The following is a 16782-nucleotide window of genomic DNA, read 5'->3' as shown; positions in this document are numbered from 1 at the left end:
AGCACTCCTAAGGCAAAATAGATGTCACCAGAAAAAATAAAATCACAGAGAAGAAAGCAGAACAATCAAATACTAGCTAAAGGCAAAAAATAAAATGAACTACCCTCAAAAGCAGTCAAAGGAAACACAAAAGAGCACAAAATAAAACACCTAACGTATAAAGAATGGAGGAGGAATAAGAAGGGAGAGAAATAAAGAATCATCAGACTGTGTTTATAATAGCTTAATAAGCAAATTAAGTTAGACAGTAAGATAGTAAAGAAGCTAACCATGAACCTAAAGCCTGCAATGGCAATAAGTACATATCTTTCAATAATCACCCTATATGTAAATGGACTGAATGCACCAATCAAAAGACACAGAGTAATAGAATGGATAAAAAAGCAAGACCCATCTATATGCTGCTTACAAGAGACTCACCTCAAACCCAAAGACATGCACAGATTAAAAGTCAAGGGATGGAAAAAGATACTTCATGAAAACAACAGGGAGAAAAAAGCAGGTGTTGCAGTACTAGTATCAGACAAAATAGACTTTAAAACCAAGAAAGTCACAAGAGATAAAGAAGGACATTACATAATAAAGGGGTCAATCCAACAAGAGGGTATAACCATTATAAATATATATGCACCAAATACAGGAGCACCAACATATGTGAAACAAATAGTAACAGAATTAAAGGAGGAAAGAGAATGCAATGCATTCCACTCACTCCAAAGGACAGATCCACCAGACAAAATAAGTAAGGACACAGAGGCACTGAACAACACACCAGAACAGATGGATCTAATAGACATCTATAAAACTCTACACCCAAAAGCAACAGGATACACATTCTGCTCAAGTGCACATGGAACATTCTCCAGATTAGACCGCATACTAGGCCACAAAAAGAGCCTCAGTAAAGTCAAAAAGATTGAAATTCCGCCAACCAACTTCTCAGACCACAAAGGTACAAAATTAGAAATAAATTGTACAAAGAAAGCAAAAAGGCTCACAAATACATGGAGGCTTAATAACATGCTCCTAAATAATTGATGGATCAATGACCAAATCAAAATAGAGATCAAGCAATTTATGGAAACAAATGACAACAACAACACAAAGCCCAAACTGCTGGGGATGCAGCGAAAGCAGTTTTAAGAAGAAAGTATATAGCAATCCAGGCTTATTTAAAGAAGGAAGAACAATCCCAAATGAACAGTCTAAAGACACAATTATTGAAATTGGAAAAAGAAGAACAAATGAGGCCTAAAGTCAGCAGAAGGAGGGACATTATAAAGATCAGAGGAGAAATAAATAAAATTGAGAAGAATAAAACAGTAGAAAAAAATCAATGAAATCAAGAGCTGGTTCCTTGAGAAAATAAACAAAATAGATAAGCCCCTAGCCATACTTATTAGGAGAAAAGGAGAATATACACACATCAACAGAATCAGAAATGAGAAAGGAAAAATCATGACAGACCCCACAGAAATACAAAGGATTATTAGAGAATACTACAAAAAACTATATGCTAAGAAGCTGGAAAACCTAGAAGAAATGGACAACTTCCTAGAAAAAATATACCTTCCAAGACTGACCAAGGAAGAAACACAAAATCTAAACAGACGAATTAGCAGCAATGAAATTGAATCGGTAATCAAAAAATTACCCAAGAGCAAAACTCCTGGGTCAGATGGATTTACTGCGGAGTTTTATCAGACATACAGAGAAGACATAATACCCATTCTCCTTAAAGTTTTCCAAAAAATAGAAGAGGAGGGAATACTTCCAAACTCATTCTATGAAGACAGCATCACCCTAATATGAAAACCAGGCAAAGACCCCACCAAAAAAGAAAGTTAAAGACCAATATCCCTGATGAACATAGATGCAAAAATACTCAACAAAATATTAGCAAAGCGAATTCAAAAACATCAAGAGGGTCATACACCATGACCAAGTGGGATTCACCTCAGGGATACAAGGATGGTACAACATTTGAAAATCCATCAACATCATCCACCACATCAACAAAAAGGACGAAAACCACATGACCATCTCCATAGATGCTGAAAAAGCATTTGACAAAATTTAACATCCATTCATGATAAAAACTCTTTAACAAAATGTGTATAGAGGGCAAGTACCTCAACATAAAGGCCATATATGAAAAACCCGCAGCTAACACATCATATTTAACAGTGAGAAGCTGAAAGCTTTCCCTCTAAGATCAGGAACAAGACAGGGATGCCCACTCTCCCTACTGTTATTCAATGTAGTACTGGAGGTCCTAGCCACAGCAATTAGACAAAACAAGGAAATACAAGGCATCAAGATCGGTAAAGAAGAAGTCAAATGGTCACTATTTGCAGATGACATGATATTGTACATAAAAAACCCTAAAGACTCCACTCCAAAACTACTAGAACTAATATCGGAATTCAGCAAAGTTGTAGGATACAAAATTAATACACAGAAACCTGTGGCTTTCCTATACACTAACAATGAGCTTAATAGAAAAAGAAATCAGGAAAACAATTCCATTCCCAATTGCATCAAAAAGAATAAAATACCTAGAAATAAACCCAACCAAGGAAGTGAAAGACCTATACCCCGAAAACTATAAGCCACTCTTAAGAGAAATTAAAGAGGACACTAACAAATGGAAACATCTCATGCTCGTGGCTAGGAAGAATTAATATCGTCAAAATGGCCATCATACCCAAAGCAATCTACAGATTCAATGCAATCCCTATCAAAATACCAACAGCATTCTTCAATGAACTGGAGCAAATAGTTCAAAAATTCATGTGGAACCACCAAAGACCCCGAATAGCCAAAGCAATCCTGAGAAGGCAGAATAAAGTTGGGGGGGGAATCTTGCACCCCAACTTCAATCTCTACTACAATGCCCCAGTAATCAAGACTTGGTACTGGCACAATAACAGAGCCACAGACCAGTGGAACAGAATAGAGTCTCCAGACATTAACCCAAACATATATGCTCAATTAATATATGATAAAGGAGCCATGGACATACAATGGGGAAATGACAGCCTCTTCAACAGCTGGTGTTTGCAAAACTGTACAGCTACATGTAAAAGAATGAAACTGGATCATTGTCTAACTCCATACACAAAAGTAAATTCGAAATGGATGAAAGACCTGAATGTAAGTCATGAAACCATATAACTCTTAGAAAAAAACATAGGCAAAAATCTCATGGGCATAAGCATGAGTGACTTCTTCATGAACATATCTCCCCAGGCAAGGGAAACAAAGGCAAAAAATGAACAAGTGGGACTATATCAAGCTAAAAACTTTAATGGATCATGGTTAAAAGTCTGAAAGCTGTGTCCTATATGACACACCAGATTCTCTGATTACAGCGCAGTTAAATGAGGCATTATTAATGATAATTCAAAGCTCCCACATGTTAGGAAAGTTAAAAAGACACTGCCACCTCAGTGTCTTTTTAGGAGTCTTATGGGAATTAGAAAGTACTTACATCTAAACAATAATGAAAATACTGTGCATTGCTCAGAGAAGACAAGTAGTGATTTTAAAGCATCTTATTACACTGATGAACAGTGACTGTAATGGGTATGTGGTGGGGACTTGATAATGGGGGGAATCTAGTAACCAGAATGTTGTTCATGTAAGGTATATTAATGATACAAAAAAAAAGAGGGAAAATACTGTGCATTGCCGTTTCTGGATAAAGCTACATTATTTGGAAGGAAATTTATTGCCTTAAATATTTGCTGCAAGAAAAAAGAAAGCCTTGAAAATTAGTAAATGTCCATGCCAAAAAGTTAGAAAGAATAGGTACGCCAGTAGAAGGAATGATGAAAATTAATTATATAGATTGATTTCACCAACCCAAATGCTGGTTCTGGAATCATTGAAATTGCTTAAGCAATTTATAGTGAAGACATGGATACAACCCAAGTGTCCATAGCAGATGAATGGTTAAAGAAATGTGGTACATATACACAATGGAATATTATTCAGCTATGAAAAAGGAGAAATCCTGCCATTTGCAGCAACACATAGATGGACCTTGTGATCATTAAGCTAAGTGAAATAAGCCACATGGATAAAGAGAACTACTGTATAGTCTTACATGTGGAATCTAAAACAAAACAAACTCATAGAAAAATAGATCAGATTTGTGTTTACCATAGGCAGGCAGGAGATTGAAGGGGATGAAATTTGTCAGAAGATACAAACTTCCAGTTGTAAATAAGTACTAGGGCTGTAAAGTATAGCATAATGACTATATCTAACACTAGTGTATGTGATGTATAGGAAAGTTGTTAAAAGTAAACCCTAAGATCTCATCACAAGGAGAAAAATTTTTCCTTTTTTGGTTTATTTTTGTATGTGTATGAGATGATGTATATTAACTAAATTGTCATCATTTCACAGTATATATAAATAAAGTCATTGGGCTTTATATCTTAAACTTACATAGTGCTGTGTATCAGTTATATGTTAATAAAACTGAGAGAGAGGAAATTAAATCAGCCGTTAAAAATGAACCTCTCTATTATCCTCCGCTCCAAGAGCAGATCTCAAAACACGAGATCCTGACAGTTTTGCAGGCAAGTTCTTCTAAAACTACAAAGAACAGGGGAAAAGAGATGATCCTTAGCTCCTTTTATGAGACTCAGGTGACCTAGCTACCAAGACCACATAAGAAAAATCTGAGAATGACTTTTAACTTTCCTCACTTAAGACCACATACAAATCCCATGTAAAAATGTGAACAAACTAAATCTAGTTATATAGTAAAAAAGAAGAGGCCCACCATTAAAAAGGGTTTATATCAATAGAACCATCTGTGAGTTAGCATTAGAATGTATGTTACTATTCTCAACCCATTTCAAATGAGGGGAAATGTCAAGTGATAAAGAAAAAGCATTTGCTGGAATTCAGCATCTAATTGTTAAGAAAAGGGAAGGTAACTTGAAACATAAAATAGCTTCACCTGCATAAAATGTTTCTGCCAACGATCTACGGTCAACTCAGCATCTAATAGTGAAACAGAAGTGAAGACTCAGGAGTGAGTCCCAGAAGACCCCTCTCCCACCCTGTTGAACACTGTTTCAGAGTTCGGTAGATGAGAGAAAGAGACAAGAGATACTTTTCTTATAAAGTAAAAACAATTATGTCTTTCTTTATAGGTGATTTTTTTTTTTTAAGTAAAGAAAATCTACGAGACTCTACAAACTGGATCTGACAGGAGTTTAGTGTAATAGCTGGGTAAATGACATGTACACAAAAATGAATAACTTTGCTGGTTGTCTATAGCTAGAAATAGAAAGTAATTTACAAAAGGTATCTTTTTCCAGTACATTTAAAAATAGCAATAATCTTAACAAAAAAGAGGTTAAGACCTTTATAGAGAAGATCATAAAAAGCCATCCACAAGTAAAAAACAACATGTAAATAAATATAGCTGCTGCACCACACTGTATCCATTTATGGGAAACTCCCGTAGTGTATAATGTCAGGTCTCCCTTGGTTCATCTGTAAATACAGTGTGATTCTAATAAAAATTCCAGTATAATATTTGGAGGGGATGCATAGGCCAAAAATGTGGTGTTATTGATGCAGGGCATAGATAAATATACCTGTGGAAGAAAATGTGGAGTCCAGTCACAGATGCATACATATTTCAGACTTGATGGCACAGAAGTGGCTGTGGAAGCCAGTGTTGGGGTGGGGGTAGGGGGAGCAGATAGCCCAGTCCAGAAATGGTGCTGGGTAATTAAACTGGTGGGGAGAAGTTTTATATCTATTTCCTGCCCCAGGTGACTAAAAAACTAGTACCCAAAAGCATTACTGAGGCTTTTAGAGGTAAATAGTTTCTTAACAGTAGAGCGACTTCTATTACAATCGTTACCTCCTCTCCCAGTGGTTGGAACCTGGGTAGCTGGCGTCCCTGCTGTCATGGAGATTTTTCACTCTACAAACCATTGCTTCCTTTGAGTTTTGACCCATAGGGATGTATTGACTCTTTCTAACATAAGTGAATAATTATTTAAATTTAAAGGATAGTGACATTTTTACTTTAAAAAAAATGGGGAACCTTTTTATGAATCTGGGGTAGTAGCTGGGGATCAAGAAAGACAAAGGCAAATATTAGTATGTTGTACATTAATTGTATAAGTTGGTATCAAAAACACTAAATTGGTTGAAAGAGAAACCACAGACTTCAATACATATAAAACAACAAATGGTTAATATCCAAAATACATAAAGAATGCCTATAAATAAGTCGGAGGAAAAAAAAAACAATCCAGTAGGAAAATAGGCAAAGAATATGAACAGGTAAAGCAGTAAAGGAACCTGAAGGACCAGTAAATGTGGACAATCCAATGTCACATCTGTTTGATGGGCACCATGTCTCAATTTTGAGCACAGTGGGAAATGTTGGCCAAGCTGTATATGGAGGAGGGCTTTCATGGCACTGCCCCTTCGGGGAACAGTTTGGCAGTGCGTGGTGTTGTAGTCATGCCCACCCTCTGACCCAGCAGGAACGTGGTGGAGAAATCTACACACGGACCCAAGGAACCTGGGAGGCAGGTCACACTACAGGTTTGTGTGAAAATACAGAAGTTAAAATGAGCTAAAACTATGTGTATTTATACAAATAAGTCTCAAAAATGAAATTTAATTAAAAATTTTTTCCCAATAATGTCCTGCAGTAGTGTCATTTATGCAGCAGTCACCAGCACTCAGAGCAGTGTACTGCATTCTGTTTGTGGAGACAATGTAATATGTGAAGTAAAAGTGGTAAAATGTTTGGATTCAATAAACTTGGTGGTAGGTAAATGGATGGTCACAATATTTTTTTCTTAATCTTTTGTATATTTCATATTTTTAAAAATCAGGAGACAGTGGTCCTGAGGCAGCTGTATCTGCTAGAGTCTCTGTTTCGTTGTCGTTCTCTTTTAGTTTCCTAACCTTCCTGGTAGGTCACCTTGTGCCCAGGAAATGGACTGAGACTTTCTTTTGACACCGCAGCCCCCAGTACCCCCTTCCCCCACAGTTTCTCCAAGTACCCACACATGGTCCATGGCAGAGCAGCTGATCAGTGATGAGACCCAGTCCCAGGGGCACTATTGAGGGTCTTTTTGCAAAATCTACTCAAATCCCAGTTGGCAAATTGGACTCAACTGGATGGACTGGTTGAGCCACATGAGTTAGCAGATGTATTTCATGTCTAAAGAATTTGGGGCTTCCACTACTTTTGTTCCCCAAATCATTCCTGGGAATAAAAGAAGAGCCATTCTCTCAGGACCTTTGAGGTGGGCCAGTGAGTTTCAGCCCACGGAGCCTGAGAGTGGTACCCGAGCCTTTGGGTGGCCTCCTGCTTCCTTCCAGAATATAAGTTCTCTGTGGTCAGCCATACGGGGTATGGTGGGCACACGTCTGGTCCCACAGCCCTGTGGGAAAATCCTGGGGAGATTCCTGGTGGGGGTCCTTTTATGATGGTGGGAATTCAGAAGCAAGGCATCCAGAACACCGATCTTGGGAGCATGTTTGGGAGGCATCAGTGGCTTGATCATTCCTATGAGTCTGGGATCTCCCCGTGGTGTTCTGTCCCACCCAAGCTGACAGCAGAGCAGTAGGAAGGCTGGTTTTTCCTTAGATTTCTTTGTTGTCATGGTGATATGGCCTTAGCCTTAAATGTTTCAGTGTATTCTTAAGACAAGGACTTTTCATTTTTTCCTGTGAAAGGTTTCTGTTAAAGAAATTCTAAAGCAGTAGTTTAATAGTGGGGATGTAATTTCTTTTTAGAGCATCTCCATCTGCAGAAGTTGGGAAGACACATTTATGCTGCTATTAAACATACAATTGTGTGCGCTTCAGAGGAAAAATAGTCTCTCAAACTAGCTTTTCTGGAATCTGTGCTCCCAACAGAGAATACATTTTCATGTCACATATTTGCTTAACTTGAGTATGATTCAAAGCTAATTTTCAGCCTTGGCTTTTCTGCCCACACCAAGCTGCACAGATCTTACAGTGCTCAGTGGGGAATAGAGCCCACTTTGTAGGAGCCTGGTGACTGCCTCAGCCTGGCAACCCTCAGCCGGGGTAACCCAGGAGAAGGGGAGTGTTCTGAGGATTTTTGTCATCTGAATAGACTGAGTAGTGATTATGATGTAGTTTTTGTACCTGAATGTGCCCATGCTGTCAAAGTTCTGAAAGGTCCTTGTGAAAACCGGGAGTTTTAGTTGGTGGATATGCACCAAGCAGTGGAAGTTGACCACAGACCCTTGTAAGCCTTCTTGTCCCTGCCAGCCCTCCCTCCCTGCCAACTGGATCTCTCCAGGACTGAGCAGGGCACTGGTTCCTTTTCAGTACCTTGCCTCGGAGTGTGTTCCTGGAAAGGCTAAACAGGGACAGCCTCTCTTGACTGTTATATAAGAGGGTGGCCTGGCTGTGGGTCATGCTGTCAGAACCCATGACCAGAGGTCAGAATCCACTTGTCCGGGATTTGAAAGCTCCATGAGCCTGCCTGAGACTTCATATACAGAAGGATTTGGCTTGGTCCTTGCAGACTGTGTTGGTCGGGAGGAGGCGTGTCACAGCTGCAGCCTGTGGAGTTGCCCCCATGGAAAGGGTATGCTGTGAAGTTTTTATCCTGAGTGCACCACACCTTCTTGCTGCGAGGGTTTTATTAGAAAGGCTCAGTGAAACTGTTCTGGGGTAAGTGATTTTTCTTAGAACATAATGCTTAGACATTTAAAACAATCCTTTTCAGGTCCTTCTTTAAAATGCCCTAAAGTCAAAATTTGAATTTCATGATTGTTGTTCAGAAATTCCCACTGTTTCCCTCCCCCACTTCCAAGGAAAGAGGAATCTCAACTCTTAAGCTACTGACAAGCCTCTATCACAGCATCTAGAGATTTCGTGGGGTCATGCTGGTGAGGGGAGAGGGGTCTCTCCCCTGCTCCCTTCTCTGACTTTGCACCTTCCCTTACCCACCTTTTCACACTTGCATTCTATTCTGTTCACTGATTCTTGTTGGGATTGGGGGGTGGGGGCTAGGCCCTGTTTCTCACTGTCCAGGGAGGGAGAATGTGATAATAGCATGAAAATTAGTTGATAGAAATTGGACACATCCAAATAAACCTGGTGGAGCTGTCCACTGAAGTCAGAGCTAGCCTGTGCTGGCAGCCAGGGAGGTGTGGGTCTGGCTGCTTAGGGCCCTTTGGACTTGGTCCCTGGGCAGCGAGAGGGCTGGTTCATCCTCTTGGTTGGAGTGTCCTCAGGCAAAGGGCGCCCTCCCCAGGGCAAGGAGTGGGCCTGCTTAGGGGGTAACACTGTCCTCCCTCCCACCTTGTCTCCAGATGTGAAATTCCAAAGCTGGAGTCTTTTATTTGGTGGCCTTCCAAAACTTGGTACTTCCTGTTTCTAATGTGCACATTGAGGATCCAGAACTCTAAAGGAGCTATCACTGCACAAGGTTGTTTCTCCTCACCAGATTCTCGATCACTTCTCCAGATTGCAGTGCAGAGGTTTTCTTCTCTGTCTCTGACTAGTTGTGTTTACCTGCACTGGGGGGAAGGGAAGCAGCAGAGTAGGGTCGGCTCACAGGGTTCTGCTGGCCTGAAGGCAAGTGGCTGAAAGCCTGCAGAAGTGTTCAGGTTAGTTCACCATTGTTTTTTTTTTTAATCACTCAAATTCACATTAAGAAAAAAGGACTTCTGGCTTCATGTGAAAAGCAGAAGCTCTCCTAGCATAGTTGCTCACATTTCTGCAATAATCAGCTGTGGCTGGGGACACTTGCTCCCAAGTTTACTGGGCCATTTTTGCTATAGTCCTCACTTACCTCTCCTCATTGTCTTACACCTGGCCTGTGCTTGTGCTCATGTGATCTTTGACCCCAATGCTGGTGAACATTCAGAATTGTGGTTATGGCTGCTGAGTCTTTCAGTTATAACTGCACTCTGCCATCTCTGTTGCTTTGTATCTTCTGGCACCAGTTTTTACACCTTGTTCATGTCTTGCATAAAAATTGTTCACTTCTAAAGTGGGATGGGTAAGAATGTATGACATCAGAGATTGCCTGGATTTTCTTTCTCCTTTGGTTTTATCAATCTGAAGAATTAATGAAACCCCAAGTTTGGTGATGGGGCTGGGCATAGGAACTATCAGTGCTTCAGTTTCCGCAAAAAGTAATCTACTTGTATGTATTTGGCAGGTGAAAGAAGCAAGCCAGGATGGATATTTACGACACTCAAACCTTGGGGGTTGTGGTCTTTGGTGGATTCATGGTTGTTTCTGCCATTGGCATCTTCCTGGTCTCGACCTTCTCCATGAAGGAGACGTCCTATGAGGAAGCCCTAGCAAACCAGCGTAAGGAGATGGCGAAAACTCACCACCACAAAGTGGAGAAGAAAAAGAAGGAGAAAACAGTGGAGAAGAAAGGGAAAACAAAGAAAAAGGAAGAGAAACCCAATGGGAAGATACCTGACCATGAGCCAGCCCCCAACGTCACCATCCTCCTCAAAGACCCAGTGCGGGCACCTGCAGTGGCTGTGGCTCCAACCCTGGTCCAGCCTGCTGTGGTCATTGCCCCTGTAGCCACGGTGCCAGCCATGCCTCAAGAGAAGCCAGCTTCCTCGCCTAAGGACAAAAAGAAGAAGGAGAAAAAAGTGGCAAAAGTGGAGCCAGCAGTCAGTTCTATAGTGAATTCCATCCAGGTTCTTGCCTCAAAGGCTGCAATCTTGGAAACTGCTCCCAAAGAGGTGCCTATGGTGGTTGTACCCCCAGTGGGTGCCAAGGCCAGTACCTTAGCCACTGGTGCTGCACAGGGCAGAAAGGCAGAGGGAGCCCAGAACCAGGGCAAAAAGGCAGAGGGTGCCCCCAACCAGGGCAAAAAGGCAGAGGGTGCCCCCAACCAGGGCAAAAAGGCAGAGGGGGTCCCCAATCAGGGCAGAAAGGGAGAGGGGGTCCCCAATCAGGGCAAAAAGGCAGAGGGAGCCCAGAACCAGGGCAAAAAGGCAGAGGGGGCCCCCAACCAGGGCAGAAAGGCAGAGGGCACCCCCAACCAGGGCAAAAAGGCAGAGGGTACCCAGAACCAGGGCAAAAAGGGAGAGGGGGTCCCCAATCAGGGCAAAAAGGCAGAGGGAGCCCAGAACCAGGGCAAAAAGGCAGAGGGGGCCCCCAACCAGGGCAAAAAGGCAGAGGGAGCCCAGAACCAGGGCAAAAAGGCAGAGGGTACCCCCAATCAGGGCAAAAAGGTGGAGGGGGCCCAGAATCAGGGCAAAAAGGGAGAAGGGGCTCAGAATCAGGGCAAAAAGGGAGAGGGGGCCCAGAATCAGGGCAAAAAAGCTGAGGGGGTCCAGAATCAGGGCAAAAAGGCAGAGGGGGCCCCCAACCAGGGCAAAAAGGCGGAGGGGGCTCCTAATCAGGGCAAAAAGGCGGAGGGGGCCCAGAATCAGGGCAAAAAGGTGGAGGGGGTCCCCAACCAGGGCAGAAAGGCGGAGGTGTCCCAGAATCAGGGCAAAAAAGTGGAGGGAGCCCAGAATCAGGGCAGAAAGGGGGAAGGGGTGCAGAATCAAGGCAAAAAAGCAGAAGGGGCCCACAACCAGGGCAAAAAAGAGGAGGGGACCCCAAGCCAGGGCAAAAAGGCAGAGGGGGTGCAGAATCAGAGCAAAAGGGTAGAAGTGGTCTTGAACCAGAATAAAAAGGTGGAGGCAACCCCCAACCAGGGCAGAAAGGCAGAGGGTACCCAGAACCAAGGCAAGAAGGCAGAGGGGGCCCAGAACCAGGGCAAGAAGGCAGAGGCCCAGAACCAGGGCAAGAAGGCGGAGGGGGCCCAGAACCAGGGCAAGAAGGCAGAGGGGGCCCAGAACCAGGGCAAGAAGGCAGAGGGGGCCCAGAACCAGGGCAAGAAGGCAGAGGGGGCCCAGAACCAGGGCAAGAAGGCGGAGGGGGCTCAGAACCAGGGCAAGAAGGCAGAGGGAGCTCAGAACCAGGGCAAGAAGGCAGAGGGGGCCCAGAACCAGGGCAAGAAGGCAGAGGGGGTCCAGAACCAGAGCAAGAAGGCAGAGGGGGCCCAGAACCAGGGCAAGAAGGCAGAAGGGGCCCAGAACCAGGGCAAGAAGGCAGAAGGGGCCCAGAACCAGGGCAAGAAGGCAGAGGGGGCCCAGAACCAGGGCAAGAAGGCAGAGGGGGCCCAGAACCAGGGCAAAAAGGTGGAGGGGACCCCCAACCAGGGCAAAAAAGTGGAGGGGGCCCAGAACCAGGGCAAGAAGGCAGAAGGGGCCCAGAACCAGGGCAAAAAGACAGAGGGGACCCCCAACCAGGGCAAAAAGGTGGAGGGGACATCCAACCAGGGCAGAAAGGCAGATTCGGTTGCTAATCAAGGCACAAGGGCAGAGGGTTTTGCAAACCAGGGGAAAAAAGCAGACGGGTCCTCTGATCAAGGCAAAAAGGGAGAGGGAACCCCAAACCAGGGCAAAAAGCCAGAAGGGTCCCTCAACCAGGGCAAAAAGGTGGAGGCATCTGCCAATCAGGGTAAGAAAGCAGAGTCAGCTCCCATCCAAGGCAGAAATGCAGATGTGGTCCAGAGCCAGGAGGCACCAAAACAAGAGGCTCGTGCCAAGAAGAAGTCTGGTTCAAAGAAGAAAGGTGAGCCTGGTAAGTAACTTTGACTTTTTTATAAACTTGGAGGGAAAAGCTATCTTTAAATGGTTTATGGATTCCCTTTTAGGGAGTCACCTGTATCAGTCAGTTAGTGCCATAACAAGGCTGCATAACAGACATTCCAGAATTTGGTGGCTTACACCAGCAGTCGTTTATTCTTGCTTATGGCTGATGGTTGATGGGTCTGGGTGGTCTCAGCTGAGTGGCTCTGCTTCATGCTGCAGTTTAACTGGGTTTGGCTCCTTTCTGCATGTCAAGCATAGGTCTCTTCCACATGTGTTCATTCTGGGGCCCAGGCTGAGGCTTCATTGACTCAGGGCAGAGACCCTTTTCATGGTTATGGCAGAACTATAAAGGGCATGTTTCAAACCACCATCCTGTTGGCCAGAGCAAGTCATGTGACTGAGCCGGCATCAAGGAGTGGAAAGTCCACTGACTCCATTGGGAGAGACTGCAAGGTGACATGGGAGAAGGGTGATAGTACAAGGAGAGAGGAAGAATTAGGAATTTGTCTACCACACAATCCAGAACACTTCTGTGTCTTGGCAAATAATTCTTAAACATCTGACTGCATTCTGTCAGTCTATTCTGTTCTTACCTTACCTGATAACTTTAGGGTAGCTTTGTTTCAGTATGTTTGTTGAGTGAATAAGGGTAGGATGTTTTTGAGGAGCAATGGTACCTGCCCCACACCCACCCAGCATTTCCCCTCTTCCCCAACCTCTACCCCAGTTATTTAAAGGAATATTTGATATGTATGTGTGTGTGTATGTACATATATATATATACATATATATGTGTGTGTGTGTGTATAAAATATAGAACATTAATTTCCTTTTCTTTTTTAGTTCATATTACTATAGAAATTGGGCTAATGAGCTCCTCTTTCATATTCATTAAATTCAGTAGTCTTACGTTTTCTTTTTCTTTTCTTTTAAAGTCTTTGACTAGCCATTAGTTGATTTGGAAATAATTGCATTTGTCTTAATGAGCTATCTTAGGGGTCTGAAAAGATTGGGACCCATGCCAGGCAGCACAGGACCTTCAGGTTTTAGCTGGGTTCCCTCACTTGCCCTTCTGTGAAGCTACATTACCTTTTCTCAGGTTTCCTCCTTCCCCAGCTTTTAGTGGGGGAGGGTAGGGGGCATTTGCTCAGTGCAATGGGCCCCATGGCTTCAGGCTCTTGCTGAGCATCAAGGTCCAGCCCACTGGCCCCACAGGGGCCTCACACACTCAGCCTCAGCTCTTCCCCACAGGCTGGAGGGGGCACACTGCTCTGTCTTTAAGGTATGGATGTAACTGAGAGCTGGCCTGTTTTCTGGCTTTCCCACACCAGGTATGTCCAGAATAGCTTCCTGTATCCTATAGCCATTATTACCACACATGGCTTTAGACATTTGAAATAAGGCATGAAACAGAAATGTAATGATACTATTAGGAAGGTATCAAATGGCCCTAATTTGCAGGTGATAGAGACCCTTGTTAGGTGGGTCTAATTTGATGACCTGTGTGAACCTACACAACAGTTCTATTGAGGGGTGTATTATAAAAGTCCCATCTGGAGGGGAAATTAGGTAAGGATATTGGATAGATTTCTCAGTAACCTTTGGAAGGCCAGTTCTCTCTGATGTGTGAACATATTTCCAAGCTATTGTTATTACAAATAGGGTGCTAGCTGAAGGACAGACAGGCCACAGAATAAAAGGGTCATCTCTTAAGAACTGCAGTGAGGGGAGGATGCATCATTTCCTTGGGGAGGAGAAACATTCAGGCAGTGATCTTGGGCAGCATGGTCAAGATTAGGAAGAGCCTGCTTAGACTAGACCCCTCTAAAAATATAGGGTTGCATGAATTAGATTTAATTTAAAAAGAAATCAAACTCTAGGAAATAGAAAAGACAGCCAGAACTAATATAGCTCAGTGAAGTTGGTGGAAGGCCTGATGTCATTCGGAAGTTGTAGTGAGAAAATGGCCAAGGTGCTTGGCCACACAGCCAGCCTTGTGGAAACGTAAGACAGGACCGCAGTGAAAACACTGCTGCACGGGGTAATGTGTGTGGCAGATAGGACATCTGAAAGGTGAATTCTTTATTCAGGGTATCTGAGTGGGGAAACTCACTTTCTGAACAACATGGGGAAAATTCTTTCTTGTACGTAGTTTTTCCTTTCCCTGAATTTGCACTGAGTAATTTCAGCCCTGTGTTCCTATGGCTGGTGTGTAAAGCCATTTTCGAGCACCCATCCACCCCAATAGCCACCCGCCATGGTAGATGCAGGCCATTCCCATCCCCAACTCCGTGAAGATCACGAAATAGTCTGTCTTCAGAAATAGGGATTTTCCATAGTGCTGTTGCTTCTCCAGTTTTAAGATACATATGATGCCCTCTGACTCAGTAGTTCTGGGTGGGGCCTGAGACTCTGCATTTCTAACCAGCTTTCAGGGGATGCTGATACTCCTGGTCCCAGGATCATGCTTGGGTATAGTAAGGATACCGAAGTCACCGCTAGGGGGGACAGGAAGGGTGAGGCTGACTGTCTTTGTAATGCCTGGCTTCATGCATTTGCACCTCTGTCTAGGGGACTGTGGGCCTGAGGGTAAAGAAGGAGGTGTGTGCTTCTCTCCTCAGGGTGCTCTGGGTTTTCCCAAATATAAATGTGCAGTTCAGGGCTTGCTCTGAAGACCCACTGTGAGCTCAGGAGCCAATGATATGCTTTGTTTGTGGGTTGTGGGTTGTTTGTTGTCATCAAGGCCCTACTCCACTGCAGGAGCCTTTCCTCATTCGCAGGAAGGCCCCTGCCTTCCTAGCACTCTGCCTTCTTCATTGCGTGAGCTGAGGGTGTGAGGAACCAATCTGTGGATGCAGGGACTCTCCCACTGGCTTAGGGAATGGGGCTTACGCTTCCCTTGCAATTACATCTTGTACGTAGAGTTTAGTGATCCAGGATTAATTTTACTCAAGTTAGCCTTTGTGTCCAAAACTGTGTTTCTGAGTGAGAGGCAGGTTGTGTTCTTTTCATGCAGTTATACCTCATGTCCTGTGTTCATCCCTTGGCTCAAAAGGGTGTGGTCAGCCCTGGCTACCTGCCCTTGACTCCTGCCACCTGGGGTGAGCTTTTCTTTGCCTGCTCAGGGTCTGTCCACCCTCAGCTTCTCAGGGGTCATGTGTGCCCAACTCTAGGGAACTGTGGGCACAGCTCTGGCTGGTGTGGCTGGCCCTGGGGATCCAGAAACTCCGGGGCCTGGAGATGTGAGTAGTTTTGGCAGGGTGGGGAGTGGCCTAATGACCGTGGGGAGGTGCTCAGGGAGTGGGTTCTGGATTACTGGTGGGGAGCAGGCCAGGAAGGAATTCCTTCCCAGAATTGAGGAGCCCTTGGCTCAGGCAGGGGAGGGCTCCAGTGCATGAGGTTTTAACCACAGACACCAGAAAGCCAGAGTCTAAGGCCATGCTATCCTGTGCAGGAGCTGCTGGTCACATTAGGCTATCTAAGTTAACATTCAAATCAATCAAAAGTTAGTAAAAGAGAAGCAGGTGCACTAGCCACATTGCATGTGCTCAGTAGTCACACATAGCTGGTGGCTGCCCTTTGGGACAGTGCAGATGAACATCTCTAAGAGTATAATAACTTCTGTTGGACGGCCCTGCTCTGAACAGGAGCCGTAGAAAGGGAGGTGACCCTGTGGAAATCAACACGCCTTTGCAGCCATGTGTTGGTGCCACCCAGCTCCCTGCCTGCTTTGTTTGGTCTGCCTATATCCTGAATAGGTAGGATGAGTGCCCTGTTGTCCTTTGTCCTCTGTGTCACAGTGAGATGTGACAAGTGAGGTCGTGGAGGCTGTGGCTGGTTCATGACATGTGACAAATCAGCGGCAAAACCTGCCCCAGAGTTGGGGTCTACCACAGATGTGGATCAGGGCCCTAGCTGACAGGCATCTCAGAGGGAGCCCGGCGGGTGTGGAGGTGGACACCAGACATGCTGCTGCAGGCCCAAGTTGGAACTTTTCCAGAACTTCTGATCTGATTTTCCTACAAGAACAAATTGGGGCTGTGTGACAGGTTTTTACCACTTGTATGTGGTCAAATTTGACGGTGAACACCTGCCTTCCTAATCCTTGTTTTTTTATTAT

General features: G+C 44.2%; 1 protein-coding gene across 6 annotated transcripts in view; it reads left to right on the top strand.

Moving 5' to 3' along the window:
* Positions 1-16782, top strand: part of RRBP1 (ribosome binding protein 1) — a 67924-nt gene that overhangs the window by 17075 nt on the left and 34067 nt on the right. For 5 of the 6 annotated variants that reach the window (XM_037022477.2, XM_037022480.2, XM_037022478.2 and 2 more), the window contains exon 2: positions 10208-12651. In XM_037022477.2, the coding sequence (XP_036878372.2) occupies positions 10227-12651 (2425 nt within the window). In that variant the 5' untranslated portion in view covers positions 10208-10226. Of the gene's footprint in view, positions 1-8554; positions 8710-10207; positions 12652-16782 lie in introns of those variants that run through there. The other variant, XM_037022476.2, reaches the window with a different exon arrangement.

The sequence above is a fragment of the Manis javanica genome, chromosome 5 (assembly GCF_040802235.1).
Source record: "Manis javanica isolate MJ-LG chromosome 5, MJ_LKY, whole genome shotgun sequence".
In the NCBI taxonomy this organism is placed as follows: Eukaryota; Metazoa; Chordata; class Mammalia; order Pholidota; family Manidae; genus Manis; species Manis javanica.
This window is presented reverse-complemented; position numbering and strand designations above follow the sequence as displayed.